Source organism: Ictalurus punctatus, chromosome 2 (assembly GCF_001660625.3).
Source record: "Ictalurus punctatus breed USDA103 chromosome 2, Coco_2.0, whole genome shotgun sequence".
In the NCBI taxonomy this organism is placed as follows: domain Eukaryota; kingdom Metazoa; phylum Chordata; class Actinopteri; order Siluriformes; family Ictaluridae; genus Ictalurus; species Ictalurus punctatus.
Genome location: NC_030417.2, coordinates 19122785 through 19141873, shown reverse-complemented (window position 1 = coordinate 19141873; position 19089 = coordinate 19122785). Strand labels below are relative to the sequence as shown.

Below are 19089 nucleotides of genomic sequence, written 5' to 3'. Positions count from 1 at the left end.
TGGAGTTTCTTAATTGTTTTATTTTTTAAATGGCGTCAAAGCAAAAGGAGTGAAATGTGAGAAAAATGTAATTACCACACTCGCCTTAGCTGTTGAACTACATTTAAGCTGAAGTTAAACTTTGTGTATACTTGATTCCCTCTAACAAAAACTATTTCTTTGCCTTGTTAATTGAACGCAATTTTATTTCCTCGAGCAACCACTCACGAGACGTTTTTTTGTAATGAAACAATATTTCCACAACGTTTTAAAAACAGAAAAATAACCAGTTGATTTATACACTTACCAAATAGCAAGTCACCGCGTTCAGTCTTCACGGATTTTACTGAAGGTACTATTCTGACGAGTATCTACAAAATAAAAACCCAGAAACCGAATACTTGTTTCGCAGGTTCGAACTAGCCGAATATTTTTGCACATTGAGAGTCGACTCGCATGTGTGACTCATGTATGTGCATGTGCGCTGGTTTCTTGTCCCCCCCCCATGCCTTTACCAACAATCACAAAGAACGATATGTGAAATGGTTTCATTGAATACATATACAAAAATTAAATAAATAGGCCCAAAATAAAGAAACCAGATTACATGCTTTCACGTCATCTCCTTGAACCGACTCTTTTAGGTTCACACTCACGTAAGAGTTGTTATTCTTTTACTTTCTTTCTTTTTTTGGGAAACCGTTTACATGTTTACTTGGAAACTTGTTTTCAGCACCTGAGCTGTGTGTGTTTAACTTTTAGCTGTGCATTTCTGATTCAGGATAAAGTTTATTTAATTATATTTGATATAATGCAGTGCAAAGTAATGTTATTTTTGTTAATGAGTAGGTGGAGTAGAATTTACCGGAATAATTTTAGTTATATATAGGCATCACTAATCATAACAGGGCAGTGGTAGCTCAGTGGTTAAGACGTTGGTCTACTGATCAGAAGGTCGTGAATTCAAATGCCAGCAAAACCAAGCTGCCACTGCTGGGCCCCTGAGCAAGGCCCTTAACCTTCAACTGCTCAGTTGTATAAATGAAATAAATGTGAGTCGCGCTGGCAAAGGGCGTCTGCCAAATGCCAAAAATGTAAATGCAAATAATTGCATCAGTCACTTGGGAGCCTGAAGAATCGACTCTTGCAAATGAGCCAAATGATCTGACCATCTAATATATTATTGAAATAGCACGCCCTCTAGTGTCCAGAAACCAGCTCGCATGCACATACATGAGTCACATATGCGAGTCGACTCTCAATGTGCAAAAAGCCGACTCCATGGCGAAAGGTATTCGGCTAGTTTGAAACCGCAAAACAAGTATTATTTTATCCTTCCTTTTATTAGTTTATCCTTCCTTCAGGGTCAAGGGGAATCCTGGAGCCTATTCCAGGGAGCATCGGGCACAAGGCAGGGTACACACTGGACAGGGTGCCAATCCATCACAGGGCACACTCACACACCCATTCATACACTACAGACACTTTGGACATGCCAATCAGCCTACCATGCATGTCTTTGGAGTGGGTAGGAAACCCGAGTATCCAGAGCCCCCCCCCCCAGCACGGGGAGAGCATGCAAACTCCATACACACAGGGCCATGGCAGGAATTGAACCCCTGACCCTGGAAGTGTGAGGCAAACTTGCTAACCACTAAGGTGGTGTGTGTGTGAAATTAACTTTTTTTTCCCCCGTTTTTAAAACGTTTAAAATATTGTTTCATTAAAAAAATGTCTCGTGTGGCGTTTTCCTTAATATTATATCTATTACTGCTATTTTATAACTCTGCATCAGCCCGATATTTATTCTATGCATTTTACCCTTACTCATTTTTTCCTTTTATTTGTAAAGCAATTTGAATTGCACCTTGAAATGAAATGAACTATAGAAATCAATTCATTGTAGCACTTATTCAGAATGTCAGTAAATACACACAAAAACACACAATCAATTTTAAATAATTTACAATTCACAGTATGTAATCCCAACTGTCTGGAGCGAGACAGATACCAAAACAAGAAGGGCAATCTGTAGTTAAAAATAAACTAAAATGAAATTCTCACTTGATCTCCACCACCTTTCTTCATCCGATATAATAAAACCTTGGTTAAATTAATTACATAAAATAGGATTCACATTAGGGATTCACTTAGCACTTAGCTCACTTAGTTTTGCATACTTATAACAGCATAAAGCAGAGCATCAACTCTTGGATATTGCGTCTGGATTAGTTTTTGATGTTGCATCGTTTTCACCACGTTTTTGTGAGGTTGTTGAGCTGGATAGAGTCTGAAAGGGATTAACAGATACTTTCCACAGCTCCTGTAAAACAATAAACAAAATACATTACAACATGTGCAAAGAAAGTACACATTCGGTTAGGTTAAAATTATAGAAGGTGGGCGATATTTTTGTCATATCATACCACGATTTTCCAAGCCATGATGCGTGTTACGATATATAGTACAGTAGGTTTGCTCACAAACTCCTAGCAGTACTGTAGTGTTGTATTAAAAAGACCCTTATACTGTAAATAATAAAGTTGTTTCACAATAAGAAATAATTTCTCATAAATTATAATCAAATTATAAAACTTAAGTATTTGTTTAAATATAATATAAATTATTTATAAAATATTTTTCAAATACATTTGAATATTTTCTTTATAAACAATACAAAACACTTAAAGTCAATGCAATAAAAATGAACATTTCACAATTTTAAAGATTAGACTAATTTCAAATACTGAAAAAAAGTCAAAGATATCGCAATATCTCAAGAAAGTGGATTGGGACATAATTTATCATAAATTTTGATATCATATCACCCATCCTTAGTTAAACTTCATATAAAAGTTAGAACTGATCAAGTGAAAAGGAAGTGAAACAGTCATACAAAACAAAAAAAAAATCCACAGCGCCCCATAAAGGAGGGACGGCATCATGTGAGAACCCAGTAACTGCTTTTTAAGCACCGGGCCATGTCTCTACTGGGAGTTAAATATATATATATATATATATATATATATATATATATATATATATATATATATATATATATATATATATATAAATAAAACAAAAAAAAATGAAGACATGAAATTCTTCAGTAAATAAGTTATGTACAGTATTTACTGACATGAATACTGAGATGTGACTGAGGGTTTCACAGATGTTCCTTCATCATCATCAATGTGGTCAAACAAATAAAAAACAAACAAACAAATAAATAAATAAATCAGCTTCGCATCTATGCTTTACTTCCTACAGCTTTCAGAATCTTGGTTCTTTTTAAAAGAATGTCTATTAAATGTTGTTAATTATTATTTTATTTTTTTACTGGCTCTATTTTTATATGGTTCGTTATTCATGTTTTTTTCTTGACAGGTTTGCCACCATTATTTCTCAGCAAGGCCACTTGTTAATCAGCTATTTTAATGGGGGGGGCGAGCATCTCACATCTAACGTTTTGAAACTACGTTCTCTGCAAGAATCATTTAAACTGCAATTCTGTACATTTATAATCTGCAAAGCTGTAAGCTTTGAGCTCTGCTTTCTCTCTCTGTTTTCTCTTTATATTCCAGAGAAATAGGACAGACAGACAGACAGACAGAGTGTGACTTAGCATTAATTTTGGAAATAGTAAAAAAGTTGAGATTTATTTGGAACAAAGGTGTCTGTGTGTGTGGGCGGGGGTTCAAGTGTTTGTTTTTTAAAAAATAGTTAGTTATTTGATGTATAGAAAATGGGGACGTGACATCATGATTGACAGCTGTGATTGACAGGTTCTCTGAGCAATGTAGTCACTGAGGCACCAACAGACTTTTTTCAGGATCTTTGGGAGGAGATTGGAGCTTTAACCTTAATTTCTACATTTCCATAACTGTTTATTTCACACCAACATAACGAGCTGAAAAAGTTCAGGGGCATGTGCTTGTGATTGATTCTGATTCCACAGCTCTACTCCACTCTCACTACCGCGCAGGCCCGGGCTCCAAGATGTCTGCGCCAAATTGGGACATTGGCAGCTTCACTTTTAACACAATGGAACATCGTCCATCGTTTTTTTACAATCTATGATCCACACCGATAGTTTTTCCCAGTTGCATCCGTTGTGGGAGCGGCTGAGAAGGGTCCGCTGTCATTACACAGTATGAGGGTGGCCTCTAGACGCGAAATAAAAACTGACAAATTTTGCAGTGTTATTTGAACTGCTTTTTGGTTCAGTTTGGATGATTTGGATTATTTGCTACTTTTTGGTTCAGTTTGGATGATTTGGATTATTTGCTACTTTTTGGTTCAGTTTGGATGTATATCTTTTAATTACTTTAATATTTATGAACAGCTAACATATATTAATATTTATATCATTTTAAAAAGTACAGTATATTTTAATGGTACAGTCAGCACTGTTTTTTTCCTGCAATATTTTACTCTGAGTGTTATGTTTTCATTCAGTTTTAATTTTAAAAAACTATCGTTTGATTAATCGGTTATCGGCAGCTACCGCCCAACTTAGTTATTGATATACTATCGCTCAACCTGTAGCAAGATTTATAAGAATTATTGTTAAACCTCAATTTTTAGTTATGTAAGCAAACCCACATTTCTAAAGTTTTAAATTGAGCACAGGAAAAATAAACGCGACGCACCAGTTGGTTCACTCGTTCGTACTGGAAGAACTGAGGGAAGGAGCAGGAAACCGGTGACACCGTGAACCTCATTTTCTTCTCTCTCAGCTCCGTGATCTGCTCCAGGCAGTGGCGGAAATGGTCATACGTCTCGCAGGACACGTCCATGTGGCGCAGAGTGAAGTTCAGCCTGTGGGAACATCGTAGACACGAACCAGCAGGAAGACACTCTCATTATCTCTTTACACAAGTCAGGACAGGGCACGTGTCACAACGATTCACACCTCTAGGTCTCCAGGTCATGTGACCCTGATGTCCAAGATGGAAAATCACACACGAGGTTTCAGTGCCATTTCAAAGCACCAGCTGGGTAGCTTTCTATCTGCAATTTTCAACAACTGAAGAAAAGTCTTTGAGATGTAAGATACATGAATGAGAATCAGCATTAATATTCAAGTCCTGCATTTACAACTTAATAACTGACTGCTAGATTAACCCAGGAGTGTTATAATGAGGTGGACCACAGCGCTGGATAATTCTTTAAGCTGATTGGCCAGAAGGCGTTTAATTTTCTGCAAATTACAGGTTCACATTAACACTTTCCAATGTAACACCTCATTCATGGCTGTTGATTCAATATATCAAAGATGTATAATCATTGATATGGTAAGGTTTCTGTAAGGAGATTTTTATTTTCTTTTATCTTTTTAACATCATGAAAGAGAAATAAGACAGGCTGATGAGGAAACAACCGTTTATAGCCGCTATAAAGTAAGTAAGAACAGGAACTAACATGTTTCTCGGATGTTCCACAACATGAAATGCAACTATGAATGGATAAAAAAATACAACGTGGCATTCTTTAATAAACTGTTGACAAACTGCTGTGGTATAAGAGGAATTAAAACACTTTAGGATGTGCTGTTATCGGAAAATAATCACCTTTGGGGTGGTAACAAAAGACATGGCGGTCATCACACCACCCCAGTATCAAAATGGTTCAGTGGTTAAGGCTTTGAACTTCTGATCAGTAGGTCACAAGATCAAACCCCAGTGCTGCCTGTGCTGAATCCTTGAGCAAGACCCTTTAACCTTAAACTGCTCAAACACCTCAATCTGAAAAAGTTTCCCAGAAGCAGACTATTTCATCATTACCTTTTCTCTATGCTGATGTAGGCAGTGCTGGAGTGACGCAGATTACTGGAAATGCGATACAAAGTCCGGAACAGGGCATCGGTGAGGTCGTTGTCATAGCACACTTTGGCGGGGAGGGTTACAACAACAGAAATGTAACAACATTTAAACATCAGGGAAGACTAGATTAGCTCTCTTGCAATTAAAACAAACAAAAAAAAGTTAAAAAGGTCTGTGCTCGTGATCGCTCACCGTCTGCTGCGATGATGACCGTGGTGTTATCGTAGAGGTCCGAGATCTCGTCCTCACTCCAGCCAAATTCTGAATCTGCATCTGAATGTGACATGAGGCAACAAACTCGCTATTAACCCTCGTTTCTTTTTGTTCATAGCAATGCAAGAATGCAGTTTGCATCTTACATACCTGATATAGCTGGTATACATCTCAGTTGTTACTAATATTAACCAAATTTTCAAAACAGATCTGCAACAAAACATTTAATCAGAGGAACTGACCTGTGAGGAAATCGTCTGTGGTCCAGTCCAGCTGTCTCACTTTCACACCGCGCTCGTCTGAGGAATCACATTCAGCAACGAGAAAAAATGGAGTGTTGCAAAAATGCTTCCTGACATTTAACAGTCATTTTATGGATACATAATGTGTGTGTGGGGTTTTTTTTTTTGTATGTTCATTTGAAATTTGTAAAACAATCGTGACTAAACATGACAGATGTTTGTCCTTCTGAGTGCTTCACATTAAATCTATTAGAAGGAAATCTAGTTCAGACTCCATTACCCAATCATAGTTGTTTCTGGCCCCTGAGGCTTGTTCTGATTGGATGCTGGTAGTCAGGGAGGTACACAGTGCACTCAAGAAAAACGAACAGTTAAATCTCAGCTGCAATGAAGTCAAATCTGATGTTAAAAAAAAATCTGATTATTGTAGAGTTCTATTTCATTTCATTAAATTTGATGATGGCATTTCCTGTAATTGTCTTACATGCTGTTTTGATTTACTTACCTATCCACCTATTTACAAGTTGCAACCTTGCCTCTAATGCAACACCATCTACCTACCTAAGCCCTACATAAAGTTGTGCTCATAAATTTACACACCCCTTGCAGAATCTGCAAAATATTAATACGTTAAAAAAAATTTAATTTAGGTTTGTTATTTAGTTCTGCTCTGAATAAGCTGCTTCATATAACAGATATTTACATATAGTCCACAAGACACAATAATAAATTGATTTACACAAATGAACCAGTTCAAAAGTTTACATACGCTTGATTCTTAATACTGTGCATTGTTACCTGGATTGTGTTAATGTTTTGTAAGAGTTGTTCATGAGTCCCTTGTTTGTCCTGAGCAGTTAAACTGCCCACTGTTCTTCAGAATAATCCTCCAGGTCCTGCACATTCTTCTTCTGCATATTTGACCACTTTCCAGCAATGGCTATATGATGTTAAGGTCCATCTTTTCACAATGAAGACAATTGAGGGACTCGTACACAACTATTACAAAAGGTGCAAACATTCACTGATTCTCAAGGCGGCAACACGATACATTAAGAGCCAAGGGGGTGTAAACTTTTGAACAGTATGAACAGTGTAAGTTTTTATTGTTTTGTCTTCTGGAAAACATGAAAATATCTTATGTAACTTCTGAAGGGCAGAACTAAATGAAACAATAAGAACTTTAAACAATATAATAACAATTTACAACAGTATCTACACACTTACCTACACATCTTTTGTGTGCTAATATGTTTTACCTGATGCTGCAATATAATGCTGATTCAAATGCACATTTCTCTGACACATGCTGAGGAGATCTTCACCAACATCTGCAAAACACACACACACAGTAAAGAACTCGATAAACATGAAAGCATTACCACTTTACCACTTATTCCATTCAAACATTAATGATTATGAAGCCATTTATCAAACGGCCTGTGGTTTTCTCTCCAAGAGGTATATAATACCTTTCTTATCATGCTAACGCAACACTGAAGGTAATTTTCACAATTATGGCACAGAAAAGAAAAGAAAAAAACCCCCACACATTTCCCTTCTTTCCCTTACTTCAGGCAGAAGGAGACATCATGATGATTCTTTGGATTACATAATCAAGAGTTTTTAGCTAACGTAAATATAAAAATATACAGAATTGATCAGCAATTAAAATGCACTTTAGCTGATTAATGAGTCTGTGTTTGAAACAACAATGTCTAAAGCATCACACGTCTGGTTCTGGAATGAAATAGGAATAAAATATGAAATGGTCAATGTGATCATTTCCACATTTGAGATGTCTGGAATACTGGTGAATCTCTCTTTTTCTCTGAATTTTTTTGACATTTCCTCATTTAGAGTCATGAAACTTTATGCAAATATTTCTTCTTTACCGTTTACCGTTTTAAGCTGCTCTTTGATGGTTTTTTGTGTGTGTATTTAACCTGTGGAAGTCATTTCGACCCATAATATAATGGACGTAACTTTTATTTACATCATAATAGGAGGGTTAAAAAAAAAAAAGGTTCAGATTTGGTATTGATTGAGGTAAGGGGTGTGTTATGGAGGACAAGGAGAAGACTATTACTTTCAATGACAACAGCTTAAAAAAAAAAAAAAAAAAAAAAAAAAAAACAACTGAAGAACAGTGTGGCTGAAAGCCTAAAGGTGCAGTGTGATTCAAGAACACCTCTTGTCCTCTGTGTGAAAGCCTATTTTCAACCTGTAATACGAACCAAGGTGCTACAAACCCTCTCACGTGCAATCATCTAGCACTTGGAAAGTCCTGAGTAAAAAAAAAAAAACCAAGCAAACACAAAAAAATGAAATCTTAAAGCCGAGCGTCAGACAATTACATACAATCTTGAATGGCAGAACCTCTAGAGCGGCCTCTGCAGTGACGGATGCACAATTTAAAAAAGGAAAAAACAAAAACAAACAAACAAAAAAAACATACGAAGGGATGGAGCAAACAAATGGAGAAAATCACAAATAAAATTCATCCGTAGAATAAAATGACTTCAGCAGGCGTCACTTTATCTGTAATCATCTTTGGAATGACTTGTTCCAGCAGAAGGCGTCATCATTTCAGAGAGGAGTGCAGCTTGAATATGCTGTTTCATTCAAAAAACCTCACACGGTGCAAGAAAAATGTGTTAAAATTTCCATTTCAGATTGTCTTTAAAGCCTGTACTTGAAAAGTTCACGATGAACACTCAGAGGTTTATTGATGAATTAAAATCCTGACTATGAAGTGGTTTGCCATTTCAGTTTAAAATGCTGGTTTCAGTAACTAACTTAAATAAGGAATAAAACACTACGTGCTATGCTGTTATACAAAAATAATCAGTGACAGGGTGGTGTGATGATGCGTTTTTATTGTGATCACCCCATGTCCCGAAGTGTTTATTCCTCTTATACCACAGCGATTTGACATGTCATACTGTTTATCTGTTTATAATTACATTTAATGTTGTGAAACATCCACGAGAAGCAAGTTAGTTCCTGTTTTCAGTTAACAGCAATAAACCGTCGTTCCCTCACCGGTTTCACTTTTTTTTAATAAGTTAATAAGACAAATAAACTGCAACGTGTCATGTTTATGAAAGAAACCGTAAATAAAAAAAACTCCTCTGTTGGTGCATGTCAGAACGATCGTGTTTACTAGTTGAAACGAACATGAACGCCACCACAAAGTCGTAATTACGAGTGGGGAAACTCTGGATTTTCAAATGCGGTCAGAGTTTCCGAGTTGGGGGCGTGTCAGTAAGAAAACATGGCGGAATAATTTGGATGCCGTGTCTGCAGTTGGTGGTAAATTTGTTGAATGAAATTGAATGTAATTGAATGTTTACTCGACGCAGAAGCTGATTTCAGTCATTATGTGTTTGGTTTATGCAGCAAGTCAATGCCAGGCTTTTTCATTTACAATAAAACAAGCTAATTGCCTGCAGAAAATACGATAGCATTGTACAATTACGATATAATATGTAATGATAAAGTTTACAGCGGCTTCATAAAATGATTCAAAACATTAAAAAGCAAAACACACCCGATGCGCATTCTTCGTTGTCCATTTTCTAGAAGCAGAAGTTTAAAAAAAAAAAAAAAAAAAACTTTGCCGTATTTTTTTCTAGTTAATTAAGAGAAGGTACACCGCCATCTTCGTGACTTGACGTCATAATTACGACTTCGCAACTCATAAATACGAAATTCCCAGGAGGACCTGAAAAAAAAAATTATACCTTTATCTCTGACTATTAGAGAGCGGTGACACTGGAGACTCCTATCACAAATATTACATAAACATCTCCTTACAGAAAACTGCACCACATTATACACGTTATAAAATGTCTTCGATTGTCTGGAGCATCCGTCACCATTCTGACCAATCGGAATCCAGAATTCAACAGTGGTGTAAAACTCCTTAAACGAAGTATAATATAATTATTTAAGCAAAAAGAGCACAATTACTTCTAGAACTTCTATCATTTTAACCGCAATCAAAATCAAAAACGAGAACGATCACACAAACCCATACCTGTGCAGTAGACCGTTTTGGCCACACTCGCCACGACGATGCTGGCTAATCCGGTTCCTGCTCCCAGCTCGAGCACAGTCGCTCCTCTGAACGCAGCAGAGCTGGACAGGATGAAGTCGGAGAGCAGGAAAGCTGCTCGCCAGATCTGCCGAGCCAACATACAACATGCGAGATTAATACAGAAAACCGTGGTCATTATATTAGGAGTGCTATGATGTAGATTAAAAGGTGCGCACACCTGCTTTCCGACGTCCTCCAGCGGCGTCGCCATCGTGTGCTCTGAGAAAACCCAACAATGACAGGCTAACCAGTTGGTATCATGTTACGATATATTCTCTATCACAGCAGCACAAACAGTAATACAGGTTTATATTAATGCGCTTGTTAGAATACATTACCGTTTCTATAGTAACGGCTCGTTCACTGGGATGCTCCGCATAAACTGATTAAATAACCTCGTCCGTAATGAGACATTTATGGAAGGAGTCTCCAGTGTCAGTGCTTTTTAACGCTCAGAGGTAAAGCTGTAGCTTTTCCCCGACATGATCAGGATAGATGAGTTTACCCTTTGTGGTTTCTCAGTAACAAACAACAAGCTACGTTTTTGTTCTATTATTGTTTTATACAAGCAAGAGAAATAGAGAGGCTGGTGAGGGAACGACTGTTTATAGCTGCTGTAACACAAGTGATAGCAGGAACTAACTTGTATCCAGGACATTCCATAACATTAAATGTAACTATAAACAGATAAAAAGTACAATGTGTCAATCTTTCATTTTAAAAAAATGTCATTGTTGTAGTGTAAGAGGAACAAAACACTCCTGTGCTGTTATAGGAATCTTAATAAACGTGGGATGGTAACTGTAATTATTGGAATCCCTAACCAATCTTTATGACGTCGGTTATGTCATCTTCCTCCTCCTCTTCACTAATCGCTCCTTCAGCCTGGCTTAGGATGACAGGGTGAGCGGTTTCGCGGCCCTGCGCCGTCTCCGATGGCTTCCTTGCTACGTCCAGATCTCCATCTTCGTCCAGAAGAGAGTATGACTTCTCCTCTGACGGAGAACAAGCCTCCTTCTGCTCCTCCTCACGCAGAATCCTGAACTTCGACAAAAAAACTGGAATTGGAAACCCAGAGACAGAGACAGAGAGAGAGAGAGAGAGAGAGAGAGAGAGAGAGAGAGAGAGAGAAGACCAGGAATTAAAAGTTACAGTTTAATAAAAAAAAGCAGATTGTAGCAGCTCTAAACAACTTCCTCTGGCACACAGATGGCAAGACGAGGGTCTGGAGAGTCATAAGTTGATTATGATGATGTAATATGTCCTTGACAGATGGTGGTTATGTTGTAAAATCAGGACTGTGAGGTTTGTAATGGTATCAAGGAGCAGGTAATAGTATAAAGGAGCATCTATCTGGCATCAGCAGAATCAAATCGTACTCATATTCCTCGTTATTCTTCTACAGCGTCCTAATTTACAGCTTTATATGTAATTACATGGACAACGTTATGGAGTTAATCTTAGCAAGAAACCAAAGTATACAAAAATGTGTGATGTATTCAAACGGATCTCTGTTAAATAATTTAAATGTAAACGCTGAAGTATCTAAAACAATTACATCTCTACACCTTTACACTAAGCAAAAAGACAAGGTCTATGAATATGCATGAATATTCAAATTAGAAACACCCCAATGTTCTCCTACAAGATTTAACCTACCTTCAGTCAAAATATAACGTTACCATAACAAACACAATTAGTCTAGCTAAGCATGAAGATTCTGTTGAAAAATTGTTAAAAAATAATCAGTTACACAATAGACCTGAATGGATCATAGTTAGACAGATGTCTTAAATGTGGCAATTGATTTTATTTAATTTTTTTCTGACTCCACTTTTTTTTGTTGAACCTGAACAAATGTTTTGTTTTTTATTTTAAATGGAAAAAATTATGGCATGAAAAGTTGTTTTAATTAAGTGATCCTTCAATATTTTGGCCCTCCTGATAATGTCTTGGGAATTATTTACAAAAAAAAAAGCCATTTAATTCTAATGTAAAGTCACTAACAGAACAGACAAAATAATAACAAAATGGCAAAATAAAGAATATTGAAAACTGTATACTCAACGATACAAAAACCGTGAATTTTGTCGTAGCAAAGCAAAGCATGCTAAGAGATGCAACAAGGCAATACAGGATATTCCATGCTATCATCATCATCATGAAGTGCTGCTAACTATGTGACCGAAAGCCACTTTAATAATCCTCCAGCCCCCCAATCAGTAAAACGCTGATTTGTTTTGTTGTATTTTTGCTCCAGTAAGAACTGTCAGGAAGTAAAATGGTGGTTATGATATTTTAATAGTCTGTGATCACATTATATTCTCTGAGTCTATAATAATAACTAAATGGGAAGTATCATCTGTTCTTAGACAAACAAATTATACAAAAAAATGGGTACGTTCAAAGATATTCTCTGTGCTCTCAGGATGGGAGGGGCATACTGTTTCTCCTCTATCAATCACAGGCACACCATCCCATCACGGGTGTCTGTAAGCTCAGGTATGCGGAAGAGGGCGGATAGTGCTTTCCTCCGAGTGTGTTACGCTGCCCTCTGATGCAGCATGAGCTGCATTTCGAAAATAAAAGCATTCTCATGCATGTCTGCTAACTGAGGCGTGCAGGCGAGAACCCAGCAATCACGCTCAGGTCCAAGAACGTTTTGAACAATGGTGTCTTGATATGCTTCCCAATGAATCGACTCTGCAGGAAGTGAATCAGACAGGTCATGTGGGTTTTTTTATTTTGGATAATTTCCATGAGATGTAAACTGAGCCAAAGCACAGAGCTTAGAGCTGTAGAAATGCCACTCGTTCGGGAGGAAAGTGAAGAGAACGCTGGGTGGGTGAACCAACAAATTGTTTTTAGGGATGCACCGAAAGCAGGCATCGTGAGTCTTTTTTTTATGATTTCTATACACTTTTCGGTCTAACTCGTTTCTGACTAGTGACTGAAATAGTTTACAATTATTTTGTTAGGCTTCGTGTGTGAAAACCAACCAAACTAAGTAGCTAAACAAACCAAAAGTACACATTTGGATTCAGCAAACAGGCTAATAGAAGCGAACCTGCACTAAGTATATAATTGTAAGCATGTAAATGTATGACATTTATTATCCACAAAGTGAGCTTTAGAATAAAAGTTAGAAAAGCAGCTTTCTAGATAAGAAGATGCACTGTGGAAATGTCAAACAGCCTGACGATATATTATGTGCTGTTGCTATGCACTTCTCAGATGTTCCTTTTCTTTAAACACATGCCTGTATTTGTGCAGCTCTTCACTGTTCTGCGTCAGGAACTCAAATGTATTGGGCTTGTTCAAACAACCTCTTGTACAAATAAAGCATGCTGGATTAAAAGGTCGCTTTATGTTCGACAAGAAGTGGCATCTCATTCGTTCAGTCTATTAAGTCTGAGGCTGCCAGGTCATCAGGCCATCTGTGTCGATGTACACATGTATTACCTCCCCCCACATGTACATTAATGGAACTGGGAATGCTATAGGACTGCTGCTAACAGGATATTACTGGGGCTGAGAGTCATCCACCGCACAAATTATATCCGCTCACTCAGTGGTCCATTTTCGTCAATACGGCGTTAGAAATGATCTCACAATTACTCAAAGCCATTTTTAATGATATATGATGTGTGTGAGGCTGAGGGGATACACACACTACAGCATTTTCGAAAATGTAAACAAACAAAGAAACAAATAAATATTTATGCATTATTCAAAATTTTTAAGTATATAAAAAATAAGGATTTAACAAGAAGAAAACAAAACCTTTGTTAAAATCAATAGATTTTTCTCTACTTAATTTACTTAAGCTTAATTAGACAATTGTTCTTTTTTAAAATTAATTAATTATTTTTCACTGACCAACAATCAGAGTGAACTTGGGATTTATAAGGTGCTTTCACTGGCATCGAAAATGATAAAGATTCAATTAGATCACTGAAATGTCATTAAAATGTTCATTGGTCAGAAGGTGTTCTGATTGGTCAGCCCTGACAGTGGTGCAGCAGCAAAACACAGGTTTATTTTACATTCTAATATGTTATCGTTTCTATAGCAACAGCTCGATCACAGGGACTTACACGGCGTAATCGTTGGTTCTGTGAAGAGGCGTTTATTTAACATTCGTGGAAGGATTCTCCGTGTCAGAGTTCAAGCTGTAATGTATCTCAACATGATCAGGACAGAGGAGGATACGCTTTGCGGGTTCTCTTTAACAAAAAAGCAAAACAACAAGCTGCAAGTCTTATTAACCTGATGATGGAGAGAAAGAGAGAGGCTGGGGACTGCTTATAGCTGCTATAATGCAAGAGAGAACAGGACCTAACTCATTTCACAGATGTTCTGCAACATTAAATGCTTAAAAAGTATGATGTTTCATCCTTTAATAAATTAAAGACGGTTAGTGCTGGTACACTACTGTGCTGTAAGACGAATAAAACTGTTATAGGAAGAATGAGAACAGTGATCCTGTCATTAATTATTTTCCTATAACAGCACACCCCATTGTGTTTTATTCCTTACACACAGACATGCTATGCACCATTTCTCCAGCTTTTTGGCAGTCGGTCCTAGTGCAACAATACACCTCAAAAATAACTCTACAGGACATCTAAACCAGAAGCGCTGAATATTTTCTCTTTATTTTTAGCTTAAAACATACACATTCAAACTCAAATCCAAACAATGAGATTCAGCAATCAATTCTGGTGAAGAAAGAAGTTCATCGTCGTTATATGCTGTATTTGTGCTTGCAGTGTAAATTCTGTAGTTTATTATAACGGAAGTGATGTATTAGTAATGACGCCGTGCTGCTCCTCGGGCGGTGTAGACAGGGTGATAAACAGTGGGAGCGTGAGTAAGATCTGTAATGTCTAATTAAAATGGTACGATCAAAGTAAACATAATTAAAATAATATGTCTAAAGGCAGTGAGTAACAGAAACCACAAGGTGCGGCGAAAGTGAGATTTTAGCATTAATTTAGGACTGTATTTTAATTGTTGGTGCTTTTTCATGCATCCATTAAAATAATGCATGAATATTTATAATATAACCTTATATATAAGTTTATATTATATTTGCATATTTGCATGCATATATATATGCATATATATATATATATATATACATGCATTATATTAATGTATGAATTGTAAGGAAGCTGAAGACCACGGCGTGTTCCACTCCCATCAGCCAAAAACAGGAATCTGAACTGGACAAATTGCATAGGTGAAGATCGTAAAAACATAACCTGGTCCAATTTAGGTGAGTCTGTGCCCAGTGTGGCGTCAGATTCCTGTTCTTGGCTGACAGGAGTGGAACTCCTCTGCGGTGCGGTGATCTGCTGTTGTAGCCCATCCAGTTCGATGAGTTGACCGTTCTGAGATCCGCTCACCATGGTTGTAAAGAGTGATTATTTGAGTTACCGTAGCCTTCCGGGCACTTGCTCGAACCAGTCTGTCTATTTTCTTGTCACCTCCATCATGAATGAAGCGTTTCCACCCACAGAACTTTACGTTTTTTTGATTTCTGCTCCAGTCTGTCTGAGGGAAAATCCCAAGAGATCGGCAGCTTCTGAAATACTCGAACTGCCACCAACCATCATGCCACGCTCAAAGAGACACACCTTTCCCCCCATTCTGAGAGCTTCTGAACATGAAGCTCTTGACTTGTAAGTTGTTACTATAGAAACAATAACATATTATAACAAGCACTTTGATTTGAACCGATGATTTGCAGCTACACTACTGTCAGAGAAAATTAATCAATCAATACCTTCCGACCAATCATATTCGAGAATTCGACACCACTGTGTGAAGTAATAATTTAACAGTCAGAAATCAGAAAAAATGTGTTATGCTCTGGATGTACAGGGCCCGAACTATGCTGTAGAACATCTGCTACTTGTAGAACCATGGATCTGCACACCTGGATCCTCTCACCTGGTTGTCCGACGATATTGAGTCGAGTCATGAGATGATGAGCGTTTGGGAGCAGTAAGTGCACATCAGAGAGCACAGTGTCACTGCGGAAGGTGACCTGGTCCATGACCCGTGCTTCACGTCCCTCTGGATGCTAATAATGACAAGAATGCAAAGTAAAACACTCACATGTACGGAGATGATATGCATGCATTTCCAATACAGACGACTACTGAAAATACAAAATGTAAATTAAAAAAACACTGCATTTGCATTTCCAAGAGAGAACTAATAAAAAGAAAAAAAGAAAACTACAGAGATGTATGCGTTTCTGAAATCGAAAATGTATGCGTTTCTGAAATAGAAAATGTATGCATTTCTGAGATAGAAAACTACTGAAAAGAAAACATAAAACTACTGAGATACAGATGCTTTCAATATAGAGAACAACTGAAAATAAAAACAGATAAAAAAAATACCAAGAGGACATGCATTTCTAATATTGAGAACAACTGAAAGAAGAAAATAACTACTTAAATGTGCGCATTTCCAACAGAGAGAATTTTTGAAAAGATGAAAATAAAACTACTGAGATGCATATGCTTCAGAGACAGAGGACAACTAAAGAGAAAATAAATAAAAAATAAAGAGATGCTTGCATTTCCGATATACAGAAGGGAGAAAATCTACTGAGATGTGTGCAATTACAAAATAAAGAACTACTAAACAGAAAAAAATGTTATACTAGTGAGATGTGTTTCTAATGGAGTACGGAAAAATAAAACTGCAGAGATGTGTGCATTTCCAACAGAGTGAACGACTGTTCACAAAACAAACTACTGACATGCATGCATTTCCAGTTGAGAGAATTACTGAAAAGGAAAAAAATACAGAAGTACAAAGAAGCCAATTTCTGAGAACTACTGAAAAGAAAATAAATTAAAACTAAATAGATGCATTTCTAATGTGCAGAATTACTGGAGAAAAAAAAGTCATTATAAAGAGAACTACTGAAACAAAATAAATATATAACACCAGTGAGATGTGTGCATTTCAAATAGTCATGTATAGCAAAGCAAAAACAAAAACAGAAGGAGCTGCATAAACGTTTTCTTAATTTTCTGTAAACTACCTGCAGTGTTTTGTCCATAACTCTGATCTTGTGGCCAGGCGAAATCACTCAATTTATTTAAAGGTTTATGTAAAATTTTGAACGGAGATTAAGACGAACTGCACACATGCGTGACATAGTCTGCTAAAACTCCTTATCTATTCATTTCAGTACATACATTTATTGACAGAAATTTACTACTCTACATTCGAGCCACTTTAATATTAAGAAAACAACAACCTAACTAGCCATATCTGGCAGAATACTATTATATCCTCCTATTGTACACTTAATGCACTAGATAGGCTGTACAATCCATTATGTCATACCCTACCTAGTGCACTTTTATACACACTGAGATGTAATTTAGGATTCGGCCCGAGTTCAGACCGCGACACCGAGACACAACTCCTTTAATATGTGAAAACGCTAACTAGGCACCATTTTATTTAATTTAGGCTTCTAGCTACAAATTAACTCCCAGCGGCGTACCTTAAAATGACCTCGAAACTGCGTCGAGATTAAAAACCGAGCTAACTAGTATAACTTCCGAGATGTGTGTAACATCAGTAAGTGATCGTGCAGGCATCGAATATCTTTATAATGGTTCCACATTACACGGTCATTACATTACTGTAATTAAGTATCACTTTGTCCTACAAATAAGTATGTTAATAAGATTTATCAGCACAGAAAATGAAATAAATACATTATTGTGTTTTCCATGGCTATATATATATATATATATATATATATATATATATATATATATATATATATATATATATATATATATATATATCCATCCATCCAAAAATACATCCATCTTCTACCACTTACTCCTTTTCAGGCTCATGGGGAACCTGGAGCCTATCCCAGAGAGCATCGGGCACAAGGCGGGGTACACCCTATATATATATATATATATATATATATATATATATATATATATATATATATATATATATATATATATATATATATATATATATATGTAAAATGGCTTATATAGTCAGAGAGATACAAAAAAGAGAGAATGATGGAAGGAGAAAGAAAGAGTGGATGAGCAGTGATGGACAGAGAGAGAGAGAGAGAGAGAGAGAGAGAGAGAGAGAGAGAGAGAGAGAGACGGAAAATAAAGTAGAGGTGCTTTTTTGAGTAAAGTGGTGCATTCTTAATTTCTTTAAAAAAAAAAAAATTATTATTAATTCTCCACATTAAATTTCACACCTCTGAGATAAAATCCTGCAAGCTTTCGAACTTCAACTCAATGCAGCATTATTTAGAGGACACGTGCTCCAGTGTGCACATAAAAAATGCTACTTCTACCAAATTAACATATTTTAAATATACCACAGTTCCGGTCAGTTTAATCACCGTTATGAATGAACACGCTGCCTATAAACAACTGTAATCATAGTAACATGCAGTTAAACTCACAGCTTCATTAGAGACACGGCACAGACACAGGTAATTCACACACGCTCAATCTCTCTCGCTCTTTCTCTAATAACTATTTAGTATAATTTATTCAAATAAACGTAATCTTATTGCACTACTTTATCTAGAATAGGCGGAATTCTACTGGCAACCATTAACCCGTATATAAATAACTAATGAAAATTAACTATTATTTTTGTCTTTTTGGGGCAGTGGTAGCTCAGAGGTAGGACAGTGGTT

General features: G+C 36.7%; 1 protein-coding gene across 3 annotated transcripts; it reads right to left on the bottom strand.

Moving 5' to 3' along the window:
- Positions 1 to 17990, bottom strand: mettl22 (methyltransferase 22, Kin17 lysine). 3 transcript variants are annotated; one of them, XM_017491770.2, is made up of 11 exons: positions 17902 to 17990; positions 16320 to 16452; positions 11186 to 11419; positions 10540 to 10580; positions 10302 to 10446; positions 7519 to 7590; positions 6260 to 6316; positions 5997 to 6077; positions 5766 to 5868; positions 4632 to 4800; positions 1 to 2302 (listed from the first exon to the last, which is right to left on the bottom strand). In XM_017491770.2, exons 2-11 carry the CDS (start codon positions 16423 to 16425, stop codon positions 2183 to 2185), a joined length of 1128 nt encoding a protein of 375 aa, XP_017347259.1. In that variant the 5' UTR covers positions 16426 to 16452; positions 17902 to 17990; the 3' UTR covers positions 1 to 2182. The 3 variants fall into 3 exon arrangements, with proteins under 3 accessions (XP_017347259.1, XP_017347256.1, XP_047006990.1); XM_017491767.3 differs by having other exon boundaries at positions 17431 to 17978; XM_047151034.2 differs by lacking the exons at positions 10302 to 10446; positions 10540 to 10580 and having other exon boundaries at positions 17431 to 17970.
- Between the last annotated feature and the right edge of the window lie 1099 nt (positions 17991 to 19089).